The sequence below is a fragment of the Sceloporus occidentalis genome, unplaced genomic scaffold, assembly GCF_023333645.1.
Source record: "Sceloporus occidentalis isolate IW3139 unplaced genomic scaffold, rSceOcc1.0.p SCAF_4, whole genome shotgun sequence".
NCBI classification, from domain to species: Eukaryota; Metazoa; Chordata; class Lepidosauria; order Squamata; family Phrynosomatidae; genus Sceloporus; species Sceloporus occidentalis.
In genome coordinates, this window is record NW_028316984.1 from 37453827 (window position 1) to 37481688 (window position 27862).

Sequence of the window (27862 nt, forward strand, 5' to 3'; positions counted from 1 at the left end):
TAACTCACTTGAGAGTGGACTTGAGGTCTCAGACTGATACTGTTTTGGGGAGAGCTATACATTCTAGTATATATTATCATTAAAGTCTGACTGCTGTACTGTGTTTCTACATTCCAGGGTACTTCCTCACCTTTAAAATGCTTCGATACTTTTATTGCCTTATATGGGTGGGGAACATTATCCTTCTGGTAAATATTTTGATGTTTCGCTCAATGTTCAGTAAATTTTTTACTTGTTTGCAGCGACATTCCTACCTCCTACTTATGTAGAATCATAACAGCTGGAAGAGACTACAAGGGCCATCCAGTCCAACCCCCTGCTATGCAGGAACTCAAAATCAAAGCATCCCCAACAGAAGGCCATCCAACCTGTTTAAAAACCTCCAAAGGAGACTCCACCAAACTCCAAGCTAGCTAGTGTAGCTAGCTAGTCTCCCATTTGAGTGAGTCCGAGACCATAAAAGAGGTCAGGTTGCACACCTGTAACTGTAGTTCTTTGAGTGATCATCTCTGAACTCACACAATCCTGCCCAACCTCCCCGTGTCATATGCTGCCTACCCTTTGGATTGCTGCATCCAGGGAACTAGCAATTCGGGGGGGAAGGCCCCTATATAGGCCGGAGGGGTGGGGCTACCATCAAAACACTTATGTAATGCTTATGCAATGTTCTAGGTTCTAGAACAGATTCTAGATCACAACTTATCCAGGTGCAGGGTAATTCATTTCTGTGAGTTCACAGATAACCACTTAAAGAACTAGTTACAGGTATATAACCTGTCCTTTTTGCCTTTTAATCCAGTTTCCTCAAAGTGCAAGTTGTCGCATTTCACAATAGCTACTTGGATTATGGTATGCATCCTCATGATCTTGCCAAAATACCTCAACCTTTGAATGTTGCTGCCCATTCTATGACAGCTGCTGCCACTACTGCAGCATCCGCTTCTAATGCCTCTATCAGTGATATCTATAGGGCTGTCACTTGAAGCATGCTTTCTGCCTTCATCCACCACTACAAGATTGATAAGTATAGATCACTGGATGACTTCTTTGACAGAAGGCTCTTTCAAGAGGTACCACAAGGGTCTTTGCATGTGAGGATGTGTGGATTCCTTTTCTCACCAACCTAGAGGTTTTTTGGTTGTTTTTAATATGCAGGTGTATTCTGGGTTGTTGAGAAGAGGAATCCACTCCTCCCATTGTGACTGCCTCATTTTTCTCAAAGTGTGATGGCTTTGTTGTTGTTTTGTTTTTTCTGCTTCTGTGAATTGTAAATTATGCACTAAGACTACTGAGCTGAGAGGAGCCAATTCAAGTATTTTCATCAGATATTGTGAGATCATGAGACATCCTGCCTTTCTGTGGGTGGTGATGGGAGAAACCCAAGTAGTGTGGATTCCTTGTCTCAACAACCGAGAATGCATATTCACAGTAAGTAACCAATGTGGCATTCCAACACCCCAATATACTTCAGGTTTCTACAATCAAGGCAATAAAAAAAACTGGAACAGCAAAAGTTACTCACAATCAATTAGAAGTCTGTGTTTTATTTTAAAATGCTTATTTTATTGTTTCTTACAAAAATCACTGTAATTCATCTTGCCAACCAAAATTATTTTCACAGTAGAAGATTAAAATTCTATATACAAAATGTGTGGTGTACATTTCCAGCTGCAAGCAAATTTTGAAACCTAGTTCTAGTACTAGCAGCAAATGAATACCTGTAAAGGTGCATTGTCAATTATATTCTCTGAAATACTGTATTAATGGGATCAAACATCAAAATAACAGCAAATAAATGTCTGGGATTGAACTCTTCAGCTGCACACCACAAACAGCTGTTAACGGTTTCCCCTAGTAATTATTGTTAATATTTTCATCCAGCTCAGCTAATATATATCTAAACATTAATGCAAATCTTACCGGGTTCATTTTGAGCTTGCCCATATTATTTTCAAACTTCAGACAAAGCTGCACCTAAGAGGTGAAGGCTAGAACCCTAATTATGAATGTCTTTAAAATTGCAATTTCACTGAGGATGGCAAATCCAGCCCCCGTTTCCCTTCATCTGAAGATCAGTAAATTTTTGAGTATCAGGGCAATGCATAAAGCTGAAACTGGAAAAAAAGGGGACCTCTGTATAGTACATCTTGGCCAGAATCCTATCAATGCACTACACATACATAGCTATAGCAATGTATACAGTAGTAGCAGAAGGAAAAAGAAAGCAAGTACAGTAGCAATGAAGGAAGTCAGACATTGGAGCCACAAGGGGCTTGAAGCAGGCAGATTCTGCTTGCCTTCCTTTACCACTGCTACATGAGGTAACAGTGCACATCATGTAGTGCACCAAGAGGTTTCCAGCCTCTGTTACTGAATCCACATACAGCTCTATTACTGATGTGAGGATGGGGGATCTCATAATATCATACAATAAAATGTATCTGAAAGTATATCTGAAAGTCTATTCTGCAGTTCCACCTTCCCTGCCTATTTCCCCCAGACAATTTGGCACTACTGTTGCTCTTCAAAGGGTTTTTTTTAAAAACCTAAATAAAATGTTTTTAAGAGCATGGCCTAAAATACTACTATGAAATACTTTTGCGACCTACTAGAGTAGACCCACTGAACTAATGTTAAGTGTTGGCTTACCAAGTTTCTATTGATTCAATGGGTCAACTCTAATGAAAAGTAACAGTAGTATTTAGGCCTGTATTTCACTGATTTCTGTTCCATTCGTGCAAACTACCTAAAAGTACATTCTTTATTTTTGTATGTGCATGTCAGCAATCAGTGATAAAGTATTTCAATTACAGATACAAATTAAAGCTAGTTAATGTGATTTGAGAGCAGCAGAGGCCTGCAAGGAAGAAAGAATTGTAGGGATCTTCTCCATTTTGATTATAAGATTGCTGGACAGAAGTACCATACCCAAGAAAGATTCACAGGACCTGAGATTTTACGTTCATCAAGTTGAGAGCAATTATTGACAGTTATGTTGTGCCACAGCTTAATTAGCTGTATGGATCTGTAACAGAGTTTGTACATTTTAAATATCTTTTGCATTGACTGAATTAATTTCTTGTGAGCAACTATGTTTTATCCATAACTTAAAAGTTCACATTTTCCTTGCAGTTTGTAATTAGAATCACTTAAAAGAAACATCTTGTGCCTACCTAGGTCATACGTAATTCTCATTGCATTCCACAGGATTAACGCCCTAAAAATGTGCTTAGGACTGCCATATTCAGCCTGAAATCCCTTATCAAATTGGAAGCCCCACTTCTGAGCAGACATACAGGACTGTGGTTTAAATATTACTATGACAATAATAACCATTGCCAAATATATAAAAATTCTACTGAACTCACTGGAATGGAACTGGTTTAATTCCTTACCTGGTTTAATTCTCTTAATTATCTGGTTTAGCTTAATTACCTGATTTAATTAGCTTACATGGCTTGTTGGTCAGATTTGACTGGAAGAAGATGGGGAAAGCATAAACAAAGAGTTTAATATATATAGCAATGCAATTAAAAGACTAAAGCAATGTAATACTCTGAAAAAGAATTTAGAGTTCTGAAATTGCATTAAATTATAGTGTGGGGGGAAAGCTTTAACCAATATTTTAAGAAAAACTGTGTCAATGCACAAAAGCTGTATCAAGCAGATGTCAAAGTGCACTTGCCTATAGTGACTAAATTGTCTTCACAACTTAAAGCGTGTTGTAGTTTGCAAAACTAGTGCAAGTGTTAATGACATTCGGTTTAGAGACAGGCAAAGCTTTATCAACATCACTTATTTTCCTGAAAGTGGTAGTAAAAGTCAGTAAAAGAATTAAGTACTTTTGAAACCATTAACTTTTAAAATCTCTACAACAGAAAAGAGAAATTTTCCATTTGTATAACCAGCTCTGTAGAAAATACCACTGAACTTGCATTGTATATTGGCACCGTTAAAGGTTAAACCAACCTTCATCAGTAGAAACCAGTGGTGCTTAGTGTTTTTGCTACATGTGTTGCTGCTGACAGGCAAGTATAGGGCAAGCTCTATAGAAACAAGTATTTTAAAAATCAATTTGTTTTGATATTTTAATGCTACTTTTATGTAATACAGTGGGACCTTCCCATCTGGCTGGGGAGGTTGGTTGGTTGCAGGCTGCCTTGCAGACAGGAGAAACTGTAGCTCAAGCCCATATTAGTCATTGGACAGTGATTTGCACACCTGAACAGTGTGCAATCACTGGCTAACATAGGGCAAGGCAATCCGCAAGAGCTCCAATCCACAAATGGCCAACTCACAATACAGCAGGCTCACTGTACCCAACTTAGATTTTCATTTGAAATTCCCTAGGTGGAAAACAGGACCTGATCTAGCCAAAATTAAAAGTTCTTAAGTGCCATGGATTTCAGTGTCAATGGACAATGGATTTAAATATATAGTTCAAAATTCTGTTGGGCAGTTATGACTGCATAAGCACCATAAGTATGGTGCTATGCAGTGCCTTCTGTCTTCATCCTCCCCAATCCTCACTTACCAGGCAACAATGACTATGGTTAATGAAGATCTATTTCTTCTGTGCCTCAGGAAGAAGCTGACTGACATTCCCAGACCCTCCTGTCAGCTATTACCAGTGAAATAGTAAGAAGCCGGCCCTCTTGTCAGAATTCCCCCTCATGTTGGAGATCACTCACACAAGGGGGAGTGGGGAGAACCATCAGCCAAGACCTTCCCAATCAACGAGGAACAGATGCCACACCATTGATTGCAATAGCTTCTTTGCAGTTAGTGGGGACTGGGAGACTTTCATGGTCCCTATATATCCCTAAACTAGGGACTACTTAGAGAACATGAATATGAAAGTCATGAATGTGTAACTCTTGTTTACACATTCGTAACAGCACAACAGGATTCCAGTCATGTTTAACCTTTCAATTAAAATGAATTAGACTTAAGCACTTTTAATATTAGCTGGAACACATACAGATTTTAAAGTTGAAAAATTATTTACCCTAGGGCTGGTGCTTAACATTAGATGGAACAAACTGATTCCAAGAAATATTTAAATACAAAAACACATGAAAATCATGAAATGTCTCTCATGTTTTTGAATTCTTCAGAACAAAGTGCTGTGATAGTGCAAATAATTCTCGGAGGTGGTTTACAAAATAGCCATACATTAATTTTTGGTAATTAAATCATATAATATTTGAACAAGCTGGTCACTGGTCTCCTTGTATCAAATCTAGGTGCTGAACACTAGAACATTAGATTCAGCTACTGAAACAACTTAAGGTAGAAGGATTGGAATAAATTTAGACTATTTATTTTTCAGAATGAACCTTGCACTGTACTCTAAAAGTAAAACAAAAACATGGCTTTCTAACTGCTGTTTTGTGGCAATCACTACTCCCCCAAACTAAATATTAGAGTTGTAATGGGTTAGCCAAATTTACACAGTACAGACAGAACTGCTGTACTAAAGGTTGTCTTCAGCTTGGTACATCTATCTCATCCTGCTATGTACTGCGGAATGTAGTCATGTCCTTTGGCTCACTGCTGGGGACACACCAGTCATCTGCTTCATGATTTGCTGTGTAATGTTTCCATGCTGATTTGTTATACACAGGCAATCTTTCAACAGATTCTGTTGATAAAGCCTTTAGAAAGGAGAGAAGAGAAGAAGAGCAAGTGTTAATATAACCTCCCAAAAGCAGAATCATTAAAAGGCACTAAGTTTGGTCAAAATAAATAGTAAATGAATGCCATGCCTTTATGAAGATAACAGCATCAGTACCATAACCCTCTAGCGAGTAAAGCTTCAGATCTCCTTGGAAGTACTGAGCATAGAGACGTGATATAGGTAAGCCGTAGCCAAATCCAGCCTGAGAAATAAAGCACACAAAAAACTTACGTTAACTGAAGCACCTGAAGCCAATATAACTACCATTTTGTAGAGTCAACCAAACATACTGCTAGATACACACAGTATCACAGAGAAAAGTGAACAGAATGGAGGTAATACTACAGATGGCTTCATTCTCAGCTGGAACTGAGTGTGTTGTAACTGGCCTTAGGTGTTTCTAATGAAGGACACCTGGAAGATCTGGAGGCTTTACCCTCTTCTTTGGATAAAACAAGGTTCAGAGGGGGAGAGCACTTCTTTGTTGGGGGGAAACCCACTGCAAGGTTTCCAGAGGCACATATCATCATTTTTTGCCAGAATATTTTTTTCAGCAAAGGTATAGTGCTCTGCAAACAGCACAAAAGGTACTGATGACTACACAATTTCTGCCTCTGCTTTAATACATGCAATTCTCTACGATTATAGGATTCGGGAGGAATATGCACTGGATATCTACTAATTTCATTTTGGTTAGCATAACTCTCATTATCAGATATGTATGAAGACTGTACAGGATGGTAAAGCAGAACACAATAAAGAACTCCAGAAAAGAAGTGAGTAAAATCATAGACAATGTATCTCCTTGACACACAGGCAAATTGAACTGTCATGATAGAAAACTGCTTACACCATTTCAACTCACTGGGCCATCTGCTTATACCAAGTCAAATCATTCGGCCATCACACTCTGTACTTCTATACCGACTGGCAACAGCTCTACAAGGGTTTCAAACTCAATTTTCCCAGCTCCACTGGGATATGGAGGGACTAAACCACCAAATGAACATTCCCCAAATACTAGTACTAACAGGTAGGTTGTTAACTTTTGTACAATCCTGTTCCAGTTTGTTTTGCAGGCACTGGTAGATGTTAAATCTCTTGGCTTGAAATGTTTCACCTGCTGATACCTGAAAACCAAACTGCTATTAACATCTCAAGTCAAGCAACTTTTCCTGGTTGAGGCAATTCTACTAAACAGAGTGCATTTGCAAAGCAGAGCTTCTTCCAAATAAAAGATTCATCTTGCAAGCACAACACAGAATGCTGTTCATAGTATGAGCCACTAATGTGTTAAGGCGGGAGGGGAGCTACCAAATAAACTCTGTATGATAATTCACTTACTTTACCCATAGTGACAAGATTAATTTGTTTCAGATGAAAACAGGATTCATGTGTTTAAGAAAACAAATGCAGCACTTCTAAATTTCTTCTTTACATCTGTTTCAGCAGCTTCTTTCACAACAGCTGGTACAGATATTATTTAACTAACCACTCTAACTTCTCACAGAATTAAATTATGCCTCTACAGGTGTGAGCCATTACATACTGAGTTAGCTGAGTGACATACCAACACTAGCTCTGCTCTGCGATACTACAGAGGTTGCTGAAGTATAAGGGATCTAACATTAAGGGTTAGTACCCATTCCTAGAAAAATACTCAGGAAAAGGGGCAGAAGAAATGTATTCTGTTTACTGAGGATTGTTCTCAAAGTAAATACAGTCAGCCCTTCTTGTATACGGATTTTTTATACACGGATTCAAGTATACACGGTTTGAAAATGTTCCAAAAAAGTATAAATTTCAAATAACAAACCTTGATTTTCTATTTTTTATAAGGGACACCATTTTGCTATGCCATTGTATTTAATGGGACTTGAACATCCACGAATTTTGTTATACACGGAGGATCTTGGAACCAAACCCCAGCATATAACAAGGGTCCACTGTATAAGTAGGAAATTTAGAAGTACTGCTGGTAGAAGAAAAAAATATAGAAATCACATCTTGCATTTTTTCAACAAGAGGAAAACAACACTACACTCACGTCTCACATAACCTGAGTGAATCATTAACTCCCTGGCTAATCCACTAAAACAACAACGGCTCACAGAAGGTAAAAAATGAGCATCTCTAAAATGTTCAGAATTTTGAATTGGCCCAGTATGCTAATACTGTGAAAAATGACAAGACAGTGGGATTGTTCTTGCTCAGGTAACATTGTTAACTGCAACAAGCAGACGTCTGAGAGGGAACAGATAATCTGGTTACAGCCTGAGCACTTTCAACAAGCATTCTTGCATTGAAAAAAAATTTCCCATGCAAAAGGTGGTCCTGTGGATACTAGCTTTAGTTCATTTGTTTCCAGCATATATCTGTACACAAGCAGTGGATCTATGAAAATTCGGCTAGAGAAATAAAGGATAAAATAACTCATGCATTTCTCAGCTGACAATGTGAGGGAGCATACAGTGTACAGACCAAAGGTGTTGCTCGTGATGTCTCAACACGAGGACGTGGAGCTGTTGAATACATATAGTTAAACAGGCGATCAATTTTTCTTAAAGGAACACCACCACCACGATCACACATCTAGAATATGAAGAGAAAAAAACAAAAACCCTTGACTGAATTATTGTATGTACATGAATTCCCTATCTCAATATTTATTAAGAATATTGTCTGGAATTCTACATTCCACTTTTTAAAAATATGCATAACTAAGTACAGGTTGAGTCTCCTTTAAATCAAAAATACTCCCAAATTGTCCACATGGGTAGCTGAGACTGTGACCCCTTTGTTTTCTGAAGATTCAATGTACACACTTTGTTTCACACAAAAAAATACTAAAATATTGTGTATAATGTTACCTTCAGGCTATGTACATAAGATGTATATGAAACAAATTAATTTTGTGTTTAGACTTGACTCTCATCTCCAAGGTACTTCATTATATATATGCAAATATTCCCAAATCCAAAAACTTCAAAATCCAAACACATGGTCTCAAGCGTTTCAGATAAATGAGACCCATCCTGTAGCATCTCTTGGCCTGATCCCATCCCCAAACTATTTTACTGAGCATCAGTTGCACCAAGAGAAGGAAGTTTGTTTTGCTGTCAATTGGGGCATGGGTAGATGACATTTCCACCTGCTTCCAACCAGCCAATGAGGCTGTGACAAGGTCCTGCTTCAGACTGTCCCAGCCTTGGTGGCTGGCAGGCGGGAGATGGAAACATCATCAGCACAACACAAATGATGAGTACTCTGGCTTATTTATACAACATATCCTATGGCTGGTGAAAAATGCACACCAATGGTAGCCTCCCTCTCATCCCAAAAGGTGGATTTTGCACTGTATTTATTAGATATTCAAAATATTTTCTATCCACTTTGTTAATCAAAGTTTCATAATAAATACATAACAATGACACACAACCAAAAATTTAAAAAGCACGTTTCAATATAATCTCCAACAGCCTCCAGTCACAAACCCTCTGTAAAAAGCCAGGCTTAGCCCATGTGCCAGGAAATGGAGAGAAAGTGCAAAAGTCTGGCTTTTCAAGCAAGTTATTCCACAACTGAAAGGCAGCAACCATGAAAGCCCTGTCTCATGCACTTGCCTCCCTGTTGGATGAAAAACATCAGCAGAAGACACAATGACCAAGATCCTGCATTGCTGACATAGCAATGACATCACCATACCCCCCTGCCAATCTACTACTTAAGCAGGCATTGCCCCAACTGAAGGGCTTCTGTGGCCTGCAGAGCGGAGCAATGGGAAATGACAACTGCAGTACTCTCTTGATTGTAAGTCACATTTAAATAAGCAGCTGAAGAGGGACCTTCTGGAGCTGCTTGTCTCAAGGAGCCCTTCAAATAGGAGAGCACTGCAGTCATCATTTTCCACTGCCCTTAACTGCAACACCTTGGAAAACCGTTTGGTTGGGATGCTGTCTACTTAAGAGGTAGGTTTTGGAGGCCATATTTGGCCATAAATGACCATAGACATGAAGTTATGAGATCATAAATTAAGCTTACAATTTAAAAAATATTGAACAGGAAGCCAGCCAACTTTATTATTTATTCTATATCCTGTCTTTCTCTCCCTATATGGACCCAAGGTAGCTCATAATTTCAGTTAAAGCAAAATATATTCTAAAAATGGATAGTACACAAGTTTAAAAACAATTAAAACTACTGAATTAAAACATTAATTTTAAAGTTTTTTAAAAACACTGGATGCAGTGATGGCTCTGTGGCAGATATCCCCACTAGGTGAGACTGGGATTGCTCTCATTAAGTCATTTGCTGAGTCTACAAACTTCAAAATGAGAGAATAAATGAGAAAAGAGCTTTGAAATGAGACAACTTGAGAGAAAAAGTTGTTACCTTCACAGTCAAATCCTCATTGCCTAATGTGACATGCACATGGATTGGAGGGTAAATGCCACGATCAGCATGATGTTCCATAGTAGCCCTCATTGCATTCTAAAATTGCCAAAATATTAAATATAGATTAATATTATAGCTTTACTTCCTTCTTGCTTACTAAAGTTGAAGAAAACATTTGCCCTTAGGTAATTTACACATTTTGTGTCAAAATTTTTGAAAGAAAATTATTTTATAGTGCACTGAATTTATACTCTGCTGTATGATAAAGTCACTTTATTGGGAACTAATGGATATTGGATTGCTTTTGTAAGCAGATATTTTTGCTGTAAAATACTGAATGTTGTTTCGTGTAACTTAATACGTAACAATCCTATAACTAGATACTGCAAAATGATGGAAATTTCTCTTCTGACTTTTTTAATACAGCCATCGAAGGGTGGGTGCGTTGTCCCTTAAAATAAAAGTTGTTTTCATTTGTTTACAGCCTTATGAAATGGAGGAAAAGGCTAGGGAACACCATCTAACTCCATATACATGAAGAAAGTGATTTACCAAAGCATTCAGACATTTCCATATGCACGCCTACTCCATTCCTGTTGAGCCTCAGCCTGACATGCTGCTCTGTGCCAGGTACAAAGGTATCCTATACCTAATGCACAATCATCCACCAGCCCACTCTTCTCCAGACTTACTGGGACACAACAGATGATGTCCTGTTAGAGACATATATGCAAGTGTGGCTTTACACACATGGATACCTCTTTTTGGACATGGCGCAGGGTGTTATTCTCTCTTTATGCTTCATTCAAAATGCACACACACCCCCACATCTTTCAAGTTGCAGGAGAGGTTTCTGCTTACCAGAGGGGAGGTGAAAGGCAATTCACATGAGGAAAATACAATTACTCTGGGCTCTGAGGGGAAGGAAAGGAGTGCATTCTTTCCAAGAGTCTTCCTCTAGCCCTGAGCTATGATCAATTGTTTCTTCCATTCAGACAAAGGCTAGCACAAATTGCCTCCTCCCTCCCTGCCAGGAGGATGCAGCACCCGACAGCCTCCAGGGCAAGCCGGAGGACACAGAACTCTGTGGGCAGCTTCACACTGCCTCCTCAATGTAAGATCTCAACCAAGGTGTTCCCACAGAAGCTGTAGCTCACTGGAGGCTTAGAAAAAAACAGTGGTACACAGCCAGCCAAACTGTGGGAGTGGGAAGGTTTCATAATATTAGAAATTGCTATCAAAGGGATGTTATCACTCCAAGAGGGAAAAACATAAGATTGGAAGTTTCAGCAGAAGTCCCCAATAGTTCCTTTTGAGGACTCAGGTTATATATGTCACATGTTCCTTTCAGGCACTTATCAAAAAAATGACAATTTTCCTAATTTTTTCAAAAGTGATTTTCAAAAAGTGTGAGGAATTACCACATTAATCTTTCTTGCCAGTCTGCCTATGGAGAATAGAACACACAATATATCAAAACATTTTGTACAAACCTTGAAAAGTTCAAAAACCATGTAGTAGAGATGTGACGGTACATACACCACCTGCATAGGCTGCCCTGGTGATTTTACTGCAAAGAAGGGGGAATGAATAGTAATCAGCTGAATGCTAGACAGACATTATCAGCTTTGGCAAAACTTTCACATGATTAAACAGGGCAGCCATGTTAGAAAATAGCTATGGCTTTGATCCAAAATGCTACTCAGTCATGCTATCTATCCACTGGGAATTGTGGCTCCTTGCTCCCGTTTTGAAAACTAGACACACTGCCATCACTACACCATATCTAATATTGATTCTGCAACTATCATGATTTTCAAAAGTTGTTTGTTATGGGGATACTCAAAAAGCTAAAGTCTAAACTTCATCTCTCAGCAATTTAAATACAGCAACCAAAGCTGGGATTCCTGCCTTTAAAATAAATTTCTTTCCATTTATTTACAAAGTATTCAATGGGAACAACTACACCATTACCGTATAATGTCAAATTGCATGCTTATTTGCATGCTTGCATATTTTATTGTATGTTTGCAAGCACAAAGACATAAATCAAACAACATAACTCTTGATTGCTGTTAGCAGAAAACATACTCAAAACCTTCAGAACTTTGCAATGAAATAAAATCCAGAAAGCAGGATTGTGGTATTCACACTGGAATGTACTCAGATCTGAGCACATCTTACCCATCTCATTTCAAAAGCAGAAGCAGGGAGAAGAAAATCTCTTTTCCACAGTGTAACTGTTACAAGTACAAAGTAGGAGAATGTATCACATGGTATGATGTTATCTGGAGGTAATATGGTACAGCTCAGTACTGAAGTCTTTTCCACACACTCCAGATTAGTGTGAATCTAGCGATCAGTGTACTGATCGTGTATTTTCACACTGAATCCTGTAATATACAAGGCAGAACACGTTGAAAGAACTGCATTTGCCTTTTTATAGCATATTTCTGCAGTATAATGAGTGTCTCAAGACACTTCACAGCACAAGTTAAACAGTCTCTTGTCTCTACACTGTAAGTAGCCCTGGAATTTCTTTTAACAACTACAAAGGCCATGTGTCAGGATCAGCACTTACCTGCACTGCAGAGCAAGCAAGCCAATGTCATGAAGTCAAAGAACCGCTTCCCACTATCACAAATACTATCTAAAATACTGTATATAATAATAATAATAATAATGTTTATTTATATACCGCTTTTCCAAATTAGATCAAAGCGGTGTACAACAGCAAGTACAATACTCATGCATAAGTCTAGAAATTTTAATCAAAAATTTACCCAAAATCCTAAGTCAACTTATCCATGGGTCAATGTAAGTACTGTACTTTAACTCTTATAAAAGAAAGGAACCATCCCCAGGTGAAAGCCAAGAGTGCGATCTGTCTTGGGAGAACTGACCCCCTTCTATTCTCCCATTAATCAAGCCTTTAGCACAGTTTTGCCAACTGGAATTTTGTAAGTCTTTGGCATCGTTATCCTTTGTTTCATCCTTTAGATCAACGGTTCTCAACCTGTGGGTCACAACCCCTTTGGGGGTCTAATGACCCTTTCACAGGGGTCGCCTAGGACCATCGGAAAACACATATTTCCGATGGTCTTAGGAACCGAGACACCACAATTTTATGGTTGGGGCTCACCACAACATGAAGAACTGTATTAAAGGGGCGTGACATTAGGAAGGATGAGGACCACTCCTTTGTTATATGCCCCTACATTTTACCCTCAACTTATCCACAGGTCATGTCAAAATCCATAATTTGGGCTCCAAAACCTGCCCTCGACTTATGAAATCGACTTATAGTTGAGTATATACAGTATGTCTGTTCGTTTTGAACTAGGAAGCATGAGAAATACTCCTACTATGCTTGACCAGAGTGCATGATTTCCTTCAGTAAGCCATCTCCCTTATCATTCTTACCATTTTGCTCATCAAGTACAAGTTCCGGGCAGCTCATATAATATAAGTCACAGAGTCTCTTGGCATTTTCATAGCCATCTGTAGAAAAAGCCACAACAATTCTGTTTAAATAGTTGAACTGTTTAATAGTTGAACTATTAAGTTTGAGAACATGTGAGCAATGCCTGGTAAAATCTCAGAAACTAGTGGAGTTGGAGATTAAGACTTTCAGTGGTTACAATGCAAGACTTCAGTGTCCTTTGCAGCTCCCCTACCCCACCCAAAAAGCACAAGTATCTGAACAGAATGATACCCAATAGCACTCCTGTACTTAAGCATTAGCTTGGCCACAGATCACCAGAAATTCCATGCAGGTAAGTGAGTGGACTGGTGGAGGAGAAATGAAGTGCATCCTACAACAAAGCATGTGGGTTGCTAGAGGACAGAAGCTCCCTCTGTCCCTCTTCTACCAGTCCAAGTAAAACATTTACCAAGCTAACAACTTTAGGAGATTATTTACCAGGACACAACAGGAAATACAACAGAATAACTGCATCATCCTTTGCATATTTGTCTAGGCATCAATCCCTTGAGTTTGATGGAGCAGATTTCAACTAAGTGTGCTCAGGACTGCTGTCTGTTGCTCTAGTTTGGAACTACAATCTTAATTACACTAAAAAAAATTGTATATAAATTCCATCATTCAAGCATTCTATATGCATAACTGGGATCAACTTTGGCACTAAGACAATCATTAGCATTATACTTCAGCAAAACTGAAAACCTATATGCCAAATAAAACGAGATAAAGGCACAGTCAAGAACTCGTTTATGCTACCATCATCTATTTGTTGTCATATTCATTTTCTTTAACAGATTTGCAAGAATTTACCTTTTATAACTTCAACGACATTGCACTTAGGATCAATGCTTCCAATGTGTTTTGGATGAGCTGGATTAACTTTGACTTTCCCCCCAAACAACAAGGCTACCAACAAAAGATAAGAAAAGTGATTTTACAATGTACAGGCCATAACAACAGCAGATTTTACATTAGAAGGGCAAAGGCTAAGAACACACACACACTTGGAAAGCCTTTACCAATAGATGAGGAAAATGTTAATAAGATCAACAGATATAAGAGGTGGAGATATGTGGGGTTCTTTCCCCTTTGAAATGCACCACTCTCACTCACTGCAAAAAATTGTCTCCCAACAAGTAATGTAACACTTACTGTGTTGATTAAGAAGCATTCTTATTGAAATGCGACTCATGAAGAAACGGTCCAAAAAATACTGCACATTCTGACTGGTCACTGGATCGACACCATAGTGATCCTTATATTCTATCACGCCCTGAGCCATAGTAGGAATGACGTCATTGTGACGATTCCGGATTGTTATCACAGTATCTGTAAAACTTAAAAAACCAAATGGACTTTCTATGAAACCAATCTATGAAATATTAAATTCAGCAAGCCTATTCCTAGATAGAAGCTCCAGCTTCTGTGTATCTACTTAGTGCAAAATCAATGGTTACAAAAAGCATCCTGACATCCAACGAAGAGCATGTGATAGTTCACAGAGAAAAGATGGGAGGATTTCATACTAGTGAGGGAACTTTCAGATATGATGCCACTTCTGGTTGCATAGCCATGATTATTTTCAGAGAAAGGACAGCTATGTTTATACAGGGTTTGTTTGTTTGTGTGTGTGTGTTTGTGCACTTAAGAAATAGTGGGTTGGATCCTTGAATTCCCTGACTGAAGTTCCACTAGTGGAAGAGAAGAGGGTATTTCTATTTATTCCTTCTTCCCCTTGAAGTCCCACCAATATCTCTCCTAAAGGAAGAGATTGGAGGCAGAGGTTGCAGGGAGCAAATAAGACAAAATCACTTCCCCTTTCTACAGCCTATGGAGAGGCAAACAAGTAGACATCAAGCAAGTATTCTCTAGGCTTGATGGAACCTGCAGTACAATAAACACAGAGAGACATTATTTACCACAAGACTATAAAAACATTATATGCAAAAACACTAAAAATATCCAAGTCCCACCAAGCTTAATGGAGCCTCCTCCTAAATAAGTGTGTACAAACTAACAAAAAGCCCAACATCACAATTCTATACATGTTTACTGGAAAATAACCCCCACTGTATCCAGTATAGTTTGTGCTTAGAAACGTATGCACAGCATTGTATCCTTAAGTAGGGAAATCCAAAATAAGTACCAATGTAAATATAATTAATCCCCGATTTACCTGCCATTAAGATATTTCAAGCAATATAGTTCAATTTATGGAGAAGCAAACAACAAGCAGCTATCAAACAAGTGTATTTTTGGAAACTCTTCTGCAGTCTGAAAATAGCACTGAGAAGGACCTGTCCTTAGTAAGAACATGCTTTACCACCAAAGGCAGAGGCATCTAAAGCTGAGCCTCTGACACACAACCTCAATAAACAGGCAGGTTCACATGTGAAGCAGCTTCTTCTTTGGCTGTATATTCTTCCAGTTTTAGGCAGGACCCAAGGAACCTTTTGGGCTAGTACAATATAAACTTGTAATATAGGTGCCTTTCCCACAATCTTTTACCCCATTAAAAATGTCTGCTTTAATTCTGCAACTAGTTATATATTGTACATTTTTAAAAGAAATATCCAGTTTTGCACATTTTGTTTAATAACACCACCCAAAGTGTACTATTTTGTAATTATTCTGTCATTAACTTTTCGCCCACTATACTCTCACTGTCTTGATTTTTCTTTTTATTCTAATTTATCAATGCAAACATATAGTTGTGTTAGTCTTAGAATCAGTACATAGAGAGATATGTAGAACCTTTGAGACTAAGGCGGGTTACAAACCGCCACTTATGACACGCTCCGTGCGTGCTAGGGTTAGGAAGGGGCGTGGTAGGGTTAGGAAGAGTCGCCCCTTCCTAACCGGCCCTGGCTCCAACACGCGCGGAGCGCGTCATAAACGGCGGCACCCATCCACATGGGCGCTGCCATTTTGACGTCTTGGACGCATAGCGTCCAGACGTGTCATGGCAGAAGTGACACCGCGAGGGCGCGCTTTGCCCCTCGTGGCGCCACTTCCGTGTTTTGCCCCTCGCGGCGCCACTTCTGCGTTTTGAAAAGGAGCGCCATTTTGGCGCTCCTTTTTCGCTGCGCCGGGAAGCCTCGCGGTCTGGCCGCTGGGGCTTCCCTCCACAGCGAATGGCGGCGGTGGGAGAACGGCCGCTTGAGGGCGGTCTGTAACCCGCCAAACTAAAGGAAAGAAATTGGCAACATGAGCTTTCATAGACTTCAGTCTACTTCCTCATATGCATTTGAGGAAGAAGATTGAAGTCTACGAAATCTCATGCTGCCAATTTCTTTCTTTCAGTTAGTCTTAAAGGTGCTACAAGACCTATCTACTAATTTATCAGTGTAATTGCAAACATTAAAGCTTTATTTATTTATTTTTCCTTTTTATAACAAAACCATGAACTAGTCCCCCAAAGTCAATTTGCTCTTGAAAGTTCACACTCAGCAGACAAGAGAGTTTGGGGAATTTAGCCTTCTTGCCCCATTGCAGGCTGCCTGCAGTTTTTCATGAGTGCCAGCTGGCTGAAAGCCTTTCAGCTTCTATCAAAGTCAGTGGTAGTATGAAAAAAATCTGTAGGGCTATACACAATTCTTTTGTTTCTTGTAAATCTCATTTAATAATGTAAGCGAAAGTAGTTCATATAGGAGTCTGTCTGCAAGTATCTTGATGACAATGCAGTGATCAGTAAAAGCCAGTATAGGTTTGTCAAGAACAAATCCTGCCAAACTAATCTTATTTTTTTCAATCAGGTCACTAGTTTAGTAGATGGTAGAAATACTGTGGATGTCATTTATCTGGATTTCAGCAAACTTTTTGCTAAGATCCTCCACATTTTGATTAGCAAGCTGATTAAATGTGGAATAAATTGAACCCTAACAGGGAACACTGTCTGATTGATCCACAATTAGTTTGAAAACTGTGCTCAAAGAGTTGTAATCATTGGCTATGCTTCAAAATGGAAGGTCTCAACTGGTATGCTTCTGGGTTCTGTTTTAGGGCCATCACTCTTCAACATTTTTATCAATGAGTTAAATGACGGGGTAGAGAGAATCCTTATCAAGTTTGCAGATGATATAAAACTGGGAAATAGAAACAGAATTCAAAAGGACCTAGGTGAACTAGAAAACTGGGCAGAAATTAAAAGAATAAAAATCAAGCAAAATACAAAATTCTACATTTAGGCCAGAAAAACAAATTCACAGGTATAGAATGGAGAAGTATGGCTCAGTAGTACATGTGAAAAGGTCCTGGGGATTACTGTTGATCATGTGGAACATAAACCACAGCAGTGTGGTGCTGCAGCAAAGAAGGTGAATGTTATTTTAGCTTCCATTAACAGAATAGTTTTCAAGCAAAGGGAAGTAGCAGTCCCACTATATTCTGCAAAGGTCATCTATTCATCTAAAGTACAGTGTTTAGCACTGGGCGCCTCATTTTAATAAGGTTGCAGACAAGTTGAAGCAAGTTCAGAAAACGGCAAAAATGATGGTAAGAGGTACAGAGAACAAACATAATCACAAAGGTTGAAGGAGCTCAGCTTGTTCAGCTTGGTGAAGAGAAGACTGAGGGTTGACATGATGACACCCTTTTAATACCTCAAGGCCTGTCACAGAGAGAAAGGGGCAGGCCTGTTCTCTAATTTCCCAAAGGGTAGGAGCAGGTCTAGTAGTTTGAAATTACAGAAGAGTAATTCTGTTTGAACATTAGAAGGAACTTCTTGACAGTAAGAGCAATACAGCAATGGAACCAAATGCCTAGAGAAGTGGTGGGGTCCCCTTCTCTGAACATCTTCAAAGAGAAGCTGGGTAGCTATCTGCTGGGGATAGTTTAGCTGAACATCCTGCATTGAGCAGCAAGTTGGACTTGAAGGCCCATGAGGCCCTTCCAACTCTAAGATTGCAGGATTCTTTTTCACAAGATTTTCTTTTACATAACATTTCATAAGAAAAAAAATCTTATGGACATCTGTTGGGGGATATTTGTGATGTAAATATATACAGTAGATGCTTATTCCAGTTCCTGAGGCTCTAGTTTCATATATTTTAGGACTGAGCAGAATGTAAATTATATGCAGTTGGTTGCTTTGAATCTGTACTCCAATGGGTCAGGAAATCCAAAATGATACTGTCCAAAGAGTTAATCAAAAATCTCTCTCTCTCCCTCTGTGTCTCATACAGACTTAGTTTAACTGCTCAAGCACATTATCATGTACTTTAGAAAACCCTTAGGGATAAAATCAGAAGGCCCATCAGTTCAGTAAGTTCCTTGAGATGGCTCTACACTGCTTCTAATCCAGCAGATCTTAAGATCTGGAAAACAGATGAAAGGAAGTAAGTTTCTAGAAATCACTTCAGGAATTATGTATAGTTTACATAATGTCTGTGCTCTTCTAGGGCCTTCTATTTGCAGACTTCTTAAATATACTTTTCACCAAAAATGTAAGTTAAACGTCACCAAAACATACTGTACAGCAGATGAACAAGAGCAGTTCTGCATCTGTGCTCTTTAAGTAATTAAGAAACAAAGGAAATGTAAAAAGAAAAAGAGAATCCGTTTCTACAGCATATAAAATAATATGGCAAAAATATGCTTACCAAGAAACAGCTTCTGAATCTTCAGAACTTTTGTCTTTAAAATCAAGGATTTCCTGAAGACTTTGGACATACCTAAAAATACAATGTCCATGTGGTTGATTTTTGTCAATAATTAACCATTTTCTTCTAATGTTTTCTAACTACTAAGGGAAAAAATGTGAGTTCACTAAAGAGCTAAAGGCTCTGGTCTTGATTGCCAAATATTTTCCCACAAGTTAATGCAAAGTGGTATGTTATGATGTTCTATGGGCACAGAACCAAATGCTGCTAGTCTGTTATGGTTCTTAACACAAAGAAGCCACCATTGAAGGTCTTCTGGATCCCCCTTCCACTCCTGCTGAGCTGGATGGGACCCCTTGAGACCACCTTTTTCAAGTAGCTGCCACTAGGTGAATTTCCTTATCTTCCCCCTTAGCAAAACACCAGGACTTTGCTAAGTAATTCCACAAATAGTTTCCGTTGCCAATTTGAGAAAGAACTAGCACATGAAAGAGGAGTGCGAGACAGACAAGGTATTTTCAAGATAAGCTTTATTCTAATTAAGGAGTTCTAGAGCAAAGGATATCATGACATGCAAGGCCATTTGTCCTACAGGCACAAAGAAAGGTAAGTTACAGAATAGTCATTTCAGCCAAGCCAGTAAAATAAACCCAAAAATCTAATGCCACTAACTACCGTAGTACAGGCTCCTAACCTTACTTTCTGCTCAGATGGGATTTGTAGTCCTTGATGTTTCTGGACAGCTGGGGGCCTGGATTCCATTGTCCAGCTCTACCAGCTCATTATGGTCTGCCCCAGGGCCGACAGCCCCAAAAGGTAGACAAAGGTAGACTCCAAGCCTTGTGCTGCAAACAGGCTTTTGAAAGTCTCTCTCTCAGAACCATCTCAAAGGTTTGTACTTCTCTCCCAATTCCCCCATCTCATTGGACCACTGCCATTTCATCAGCTATGATGTCAACTGTCACTAAAATGTACATCCCACCAACAATTAACGCTTTGTTATCTGGGATGAAGTCCTCTCATAAATGGAGGGACTCCCATTTGTCATAGGGTACCATCAGTACCATCCATCCTTTCCACTCCAATTTGGCTGAGAAGAATTTTAGTTTTCTGCTTTTGGTTAAAAGCTTGCCATGTTGTCCAGACCTGAAATGACAGCTAACACTAATTATAGTTAGTTTGAACAAGTCCCTTCAAAATCATGATTTAAGGTTGGATTGTTTTATATTGCGAGGGACAAATGTTTTTCACCTGATAAATTAAAACGGAGTGGAAGCAACATGCCAGGGATCTTACTTATGCTCATGGGGGGCTCACAGCCAAGGCTAGCATCTCTTTTCCCAATGTACACAGGAGAGAGCAGAATACAAAGCTGGGACTCACTGGGGCTCATTCCTGCTCATGTAAATTTATGCTTAATCTATGGATGAAAAAAACTGCTGTGAGGACCAATTATCTGCTTCTGGTACCTTCTGGGGGCTGCACAGACTGCAAGAAATAAAATATAACAAAAACCAGAATGGTCAGAAGTCCACTTCTGTTTTTGAAAAATGAGGGTGGCTGGCAATATTAAACAAAGCCGGGGACTGCAACCTATTCAGAGATGAACTGCTCCAGGAAAGGCAATTTTCTTTTCTTTTCTTTTTTTGCGGGGGCTAGAAAAATGATGGTCCAGCGAGACTACTTGTAACACACCTTCGAATCAACTTCACTTTCTAGGCACTCTATCCTAGGATTTTCTTGGCAAGATTTGTTCATTGGGGGCTTGCCTTTGCTTTCCTCAGAGACAGAAAGAGTATGACTTACTCAAGGTAACTCAGTGAGTTTCCACAGATGAGCAAGAATTCAAATCCTGGTCTCTCAAGAGTCATCCCTGGATCATCTCTGGTTAGTACTTGGATAGCAGACCACCCAACGAATGCCAGGTGCTATATTCTATATTTCAGAAGGAATGCGCAAAACCATCTCTGATACCCCTTACCTAAGAAAACCCTATGAAATTCATGGGGCCATCATAAGTTGACACACAATACATACACACACACAAATCCAACAGCTAATCCCAACTGAGACAGACTCACTGAATCACAGTGATTTAAAGAAATGTTTACATAAGTTGACTGAGTAGGTTTACTTGACTTGGATCCAGCAATAGAATTCAGGTCTTCATCATGACATACACTCATGGCTCCAGTTTAGTCTTACACATTTTTTTAAAAATAGATTCTTACCAACTTTGGACAAGTTGAACTGAAGGTGTTTTCAGAAGATTATCTGGAAGCAAACTTATTTCTTTCATTATGTTTGCCAATCTTACAGGCAACTCTTGTCGCAGAAACATAAACGAAGTCTTCTCACAAGCATTGTCAGATCCTAGACAGAAAATACCAGGAAAAAATGGCTTGAATAAATAGATTAAAATAAATATATTACAGACTGTTAAGTGAATTCATACAAAACAGTAATAAATACAAAATAGTGATAAACAGGTGCCAATAGATTCTCTGCTTTTTAAAAGATCCTAGATGACATTTTTATCTTTGGTATAAATATGGCATTCTGCAATAGTCAAGATTAAGCATTTTTGTTACAGAGTGATAGATTACCATTTTCAGACTGGAGACAACATTATTTTTTAAACAACTATTGGGCAGAGAAACGTTCTGCAAAAAAGAAAGAATCATATTTAAATGGTTTCGTTTTAAGAGTACAGTTACTGGAGAGTAAAGTTGTTTTGACCTCTAAAAAAGACAACTGGAGCATAGCTTGCCATAGCAGTAGAGAAGTAGGTTAGTGGGTCAAGAGAAATCTTCCTCTGCTGAGTATCATTTTTCCACATGCCTACAGACAAACACTGTTTTGAACAAGATAACTCTTCTCAGGAACTACATAAAACAGTAAGGCAAATTTTACAGGGACAATGTTGGTAGAACTAGAACATTTCTCTCAGGCCATTTACGAGACAAACTAGCACAAGTCCAGCAATCACATTATTTGCACAGAATAGTTCAATATAACATCAACAAACAAATGTATAACATCGATAGAGCCCACAGAGGCAAATATATGTTATGCTATCTGTGCCACATATCAGAAGTGGATCTGATGCTGAATAGATGATTTATGCTAATGTCCTCAACATGCAAACCTTTTTTTAAAAAAAACACAAAGGCCAAACAGTAGTAGTTGTGTGCCTTCAAGTAATTTCAGACTTATGGCAACCTATCATAGGATATTCTTGCCAAGATTTGTTCAGAGTAGGGTTGCCTTTGCCTTCCTCTGAGGCTGAGAGAATGTGAATCACCCAATGTCACCCAGTGGGTTTCCATGGCCCAGCGGTGATTCAAAACCTGGTCTCCACAATCATAGTCCAACACTGAAACCACTACACCATGCTGGCTCCTAAACAGTAGTACTGCAGTTCCTATTAAACATGTTTAGGAAAATATTAAATTGTGTATCCTTGTCCAGATTTAATAGAAATCCTGCCCAGACTGTGTGCTCTATAAGCAGTGATGCTTGGACCACAAGCCTGAAATATACCGTATTTCGCCTTCCAAGTGGCCACCCCAACCGCAGCTGCTACTCACAACTGCTGCAAAGCACTTCACTCCAACAACACCAAGATAATTGAATTAACACTGCAAACGCTAACATGCATGTAGAAAATGCAATGATTCAAAAAATCCAAATAAACAAAAATCTTCCAAATCTGTTTGGATATATCCAGTATGCTAGCTACCATGTCACCCAACTAGTGTTGTTGCAACAGCACTGCACTTGAAGGAGAAGGCCACATACATGCCAAGTTAGTTGTGAGCAAATACTACCAAAAACTGGGACTGTTCCAGTGCATTGATTTCTGGTTGTTTTTTTAAAATTGAAACTTGTAGAAGCATATGCATTTTAAAACTACATTCTTGTAACTTGAAATGTAACTGATGGTCAGCCTAGCTAGATGTATATGTCATTTTTATAGCAAAAAGACATTTACCCCAAGGTTGGAAAAGCAATTTTGAACCATCAGTCAGTGGTTAAAGGATCATAGGTGCATTACAGAGCACCCAAGAAGGGCGCTCTGCCGCCTCCGCCGGTTGCTACATCTGGGAACCTCAGTGGCCAAACCGCGCGGTTCCCGGGCACAGCAAGAAAGAAGTGCCGAAATGGAGCTTCTTTCTGGGCCCTGGAAGTGGCACCGCAAGGCGCTAGTCGTGCACTCGCGGCATCACTTCCACCGTGCACTCGCGGTGTCACTTCCACTGCGCGACATCCGGGCGCTATGCGTCCATGGCGTCAAAATGGCGGCCCCTGTATGGACAGGCACCGCCATTTTGTATGGACTCGGTCCATATTAGGGTTGAGGGGTGTCCAGAAGGGACGCCCCTTCCTAACCCTAGTACGCCCCTTTGGTGTGTCTGTAACATGCCTTACTATATCAACATACAAACAAGCATTTTACAAACACCAGCTCTAAACAGATCCTGGTTGGGGATGCCAGGTTTTTTTTTTATTAATGAACATAGGCCTATTGTTATTGTGTGCCTTCAATTTGTTTCCGACTTCTGGTGACCCTATCATGGTGTTTTCTCAGGCTGAGAGTGTGTGACTCGCTCAAAGTCATCAGGTGAGTTTCCATGGCTGAGAGGGGAATTGTACCCTTATCTCTAAAGTCCAATGCTCAAACCACTAATTCATGCTGGCTAGTCCATTAAAACTCCCATGTGTTTCCCTATTTTTTAATTCTTCTATACTTTCGTTCTTCTCTTTTAAAAAATATAATAACTCAGTAACATTTTTAAAAGACTGCTGAAACACTTAAAATGTTTTACAAGGCTGCAATTCCATGTTTGTATATGTAAGCAAAAAAAACTCTATTAGTAGCTAAGAGTATGCCCCATTAAACTCAACAGATCCTATTTACAAATATACACATGGAAGACCGCAGTGCAAGCCAGATGTTTGCTGATTAATAATGTGGAACATGACTGCTTCCCCAGAGATAATGAGTACACAGTTTAACTGAAGCAATATGTATGTTTACACCAAACTTTCAACAAGTGTATGTGCAAAAACAAAACTAGTTATTGAGTTTACACGCCACACACTTTTATGTTTGGATCACTGTGGAGCTGTGCACATCCAGCTTGATAAAAAAATAAAATGCTGCACGCTCGAGCCAATAACTGATAACTGCAACTGTCTGGAAGGAAGAATATGCAGGGCAGATTTAATAAGAAACAGTCTTTAAAATTTTTACTATTCCTTTAAAAAAAACACATCTGACTAGAGAATAAAGGCCATTCTACTGAATAAATCAAATTCATGATACTGTGACACCAGGCTTCTCTATTCAAACCCCACAACATCTTTCTGAAGGCTTCTGTCATTCTCCCGTTTGTTTTTCTGGAACAGCTGTGTGGCCATTTCCTTTGCTAAAAACAGTTCCTTTGTAAATTAGGTCCAAAACACACTGCAGAAATAATCCAGTCTGAGACCGCTTTAACTGCCCTGGCTCAGTGCTAGGGAATCCTGGGAATTGTTTACTGTGGCACCAGAGCTCTCTGAGAGAGAAGGCTAAACGCCTCACAAAACTACAGCTCCTGGAATTCCCTAACACTGAACCAAAGCAATAAAAGTAGTCTCAAACTGGATTATTCCTGCAGTGTGTTTTGGACCCTAGTCATCCCTAGAGGCTTTTGGGCACCTGCAGTAATGACTGTTTCAGTTAAATGCAAGCGCCAATTCCAAGGACTGTGTGTTTATTCAGCACTGAGTGCCCCCGTACGTTGTTGTGTACCTTCAAAAGTCACTTCTGACTTTTGGCAACCCTAATGGAAACCTATCAAGGGGTTTTCTTGGCAAGATATGTTCAGTGTGACTTGCCCAAGGTCACCCAGTGGGTATCCATGGCTGAGACGGGATTCGGACCCTGATCGCCAGAGCCACCGTCTCCCAAACCACTGGGCCACGCTGACCCTTAGATAACAAAGCACACCCTTGTCAAGAGTGTTGCTGCAGCCCCGGTTATGCCATGTGGGCTCTCCGTTGTGAAATCCTGAGATTCGAGTTTGTTGTGGCACCAGAGCCCTCCGACAGGGAAGGCTAAATACCTCACAAAACAACAAATCCCAGAATTCCACAGCACTGAGCCAGAGCTGTTAAAGTGGTGTCAAACTGCATGGATTCTGCAGTGCAGATGCAGCCACTGCCAAAAGAAGAGAACAAGCAGGTTGGCCGGAGAGGTCCTCCTTTTCCCCAGGACCTGTTCTACATTTCAGCCTTCTGTCCAGCAGGAATGCCTCCATTTTGAGCCTGGCCTGAGAAGCATGGATCGGCCTTTCTGAGTGCTTGAGCTTTTCCTTTGGTCATGTCCTCCCACTGAATGAATGGCCTCCGTTCTGGCGCCTTGTCCTTCTTTGCTGTGAGGAGGACACATCTGGTCACCCGAAGAACGAGGGACCCGAGGCCTCCCTTTGGCCGGAGGGAGGCTCCTGCTTTGGGCCCCATTCCCCCCCAAAAGGCGCCGGCATTTTCTGAGGGGAGGAGGACTCACTCTTCCCTCTCTCCTCAGGGAAAAGAAAATGGAGGGGAAGGAAGGAAAGAGAGACAGAAAGAGAGAGAGAGAGAGAGAAGGGATTTGGGAGGGAAGGAAGGAAGGAAGGAAGGAGAGGGGGGGGGAGAAAGAGAATGAAGGGAAGGGAAAAAGAAAGGGAGGGAGGGGGAAGGAAAGACAGAAAGAAAGAACGAGAGGGAAGGAAGGGAAGACAGGCAGGCAGGCAGTCAAGGGAGGAAGGGACAGAAAGAGAGGAAAGGAAGGACAGGAGGAAGGCAATAAAGGGAGGTGGAAGGAAGGAAGGAAAGAAAGAAAGAAAGAAGGAAGGAAGGAGCGAAGGAAAGGAATAAAACAGGAAAGACGGAAAGAAATGGGAGACGGAAGGGAAAGAAACATAGGAAAGAAGGGAAGAAAGGAGAGAGGGAGGGAAGGAAGAGAAGATAGAAATTAGGAAAGGGAGGACAGAAGGAAGAAAGGAAGGAGGGAGGGAGGGAGGGAAGCGGGCCAGTGGGAAGAGCTGAGGGAGGGAGGGAGGGAGGCTGCCTCCTGGCCCTGCTTTCTCGGGTCCGTGGCTCACCGAAGTCGAGGAACTGTTTCATGGAGAGGGGAGACGGGGAGAAGCGGCAGTAGAAGTCCACCTGCTGAGGGATGGAGGCCGGGGAGAGGCCCCTCAGCAGCGCCCGCAGGAGCCTCATGGCGGCACGGAGGAGGAGGAAGGCTGCTTCTGCTCGCCCCGCTCCTCCTTCGGCTGCTTCCTCAGCTCGCCCCGGCCGCCATTCCCTGCCCCGGTGGGGGCGCTGCTCTCTCTCCTCTGGGCCCAGGCGCCGGAAGGACGAGGGAAGGCCCCTCCCTCCCTCCTTCCTTCCTCTCTGGGAGGGTCCTCCTCAGAGTCCCAGATAATAAGCCCTACCCGCCCCACTTTTTGGTCCGGCCCTTAGTTTTTACCTCATAACCCACTAGGCTAGAAGTTACTTAAGCCTGCGTCCACATTGGAGAAATTATCCGGCTTGGTACCGCTTTAACTCTTTTCTGGCTCACGGCTATGGGATTCTGGGAGTTGGAGTTTGTTGTGGGTCCAAAACTCTGCCCTTCAAGGGATTTTGGACTTCAGCTCCCAGAAGCCTCAGCCACGTTGGCCAATAGTCTGGGATTCTGGGAGCTGAAGTCCAAAAGCCCTTCAAGGGCACAGTTTGGGGACTACTGCACTACACTCTTAAAACGTGGCTAATTCCCTTTAACTACTCTGGCTGCCCCTTCCTGTTGCATTCTGGGACTTGTAGTTTAGTGAGGGGCATTTAGAATTCTCAGAGCTCTTAGACCTCACTGGACTACAAGCCCCAGAATGCAACAGGAGGAGGGCAGCCAGGGCAGTCAAAGTGGAATAGCAGCAGCACTATAATAAGAGTGTAGTGCAGTAATCTGAAAGAGAGAAATTGGCAACAGGGACTTAGGAGGTAGGCTTCCCTTGAGGCTACTTTCTCACATGCTTTGGGTGGAAATGCATCTGAGGAAACAGAATCAAGTCTAGGAAAGCTCGTGCTGCCAACTTTCTTTGTTAGTCTCAAAGGTGCTACAAGATCCCTTTGCACACTGGTTTTCCAGTTCCCGTCAGGGAACTCTGGTGCCAAAATAGACTACAATTCCCAGGATTCCATAGCATATGGCAGTTATAGCTGTGTCAAAATGGATCATTTCTGCAGTGCGGGTGCAGTCTCAATCTTCAGAGACACAGCCCTGTTAGCCTGGAATATCATTTCATAAAAGGATCTTGTAGCACCTTTGAGACAAGAAATGGGTGGCATTGTCTCATAGACCTAGGGCGCATCTACACTGTAGAAACAGTGCAGTTTGGCACCACTTTTAACTGACCTGGCTCCATCTTACAGAATCCTGGGATTTGTAGTTTCGTGAAGGCACCTGCAGTTTGGTAGAGAAAGTTAAAGACCTTGTAAAACTACAGTTCCCAGGTTTCCATAGGATGGAGCTACAGCACTTAAAGTGGTGCATTATTTTTACAGTGTAGACGCAGTGTGCAAAAAAAGCTGTAGTAAAAGCTTTAGTAGACTTGCTTATTTATAGGTAGACCATGTTTATGAAAACTTAGGCTGCAACTTCTTTCACACAGTCAGTCTCAAACATGCTACAAGATT

The 27862-nt window shown here is 40.5% G+C and overlaps 1 protein-coding gene across 3 annotated transcripts; it reads right to left on the reverse strand.

Moving 5' to 3' along the window:
• Nucleotides 1-1541: 1541 nt before the first annotated feature.
• On the reverse strand, nucleotides 1542-26572 carry PDK1 (pyruvate dehydrogenase kinase 1). Of its 3 annotated transcripts, none has more exons than XM_089519743.1 (11): nucleotides 26290-26572; nucleotides 21391-21532; nucleotides 19160-19231; nucleotides 14712-14896; nucleotides 14370-14465; nucleotides 13499-13576; nucleotides 11569-11645; nucleotides 10073-10171; nucleotides 8162-8272; nucleotides 5769-5882; nucleotides 1542-5657 (listed from the first exon to the last, which is right to left on the reverse strand). In XM_089519743.1, exons 1-11 carry the CDS (start codon nucleotides 26405-26407, stop codon nucleotides 5517-5519), a joined length of 1233 nt encoding a protein of 410 aa, XP_089375869.1. In that variant the 5' UTR covers nucleotides 26408-26572; the 3' UTR covers nucleotides 1542-5516. The 3 variants fall into 3 exon arrangements, 1 of the variants encoding a protein (XP_089375869.1); XR_016280857.1 differs by lacking the exon at nucleotides 1542-5657 and adding an exon at nucleotides 7497-7652 and having other exon boundaries at nucleotides 5801-5882; XR_016280856.1 differs by lacking the exon at nucleotides 1542-5657 and adding an exon at nucleotides 7497-7655 and having other exon boundaries at nucleotides 5801-5882.
• Between the last annotated feature and the right edge of the window lie 1290 nt (nucleotides 26573-27862).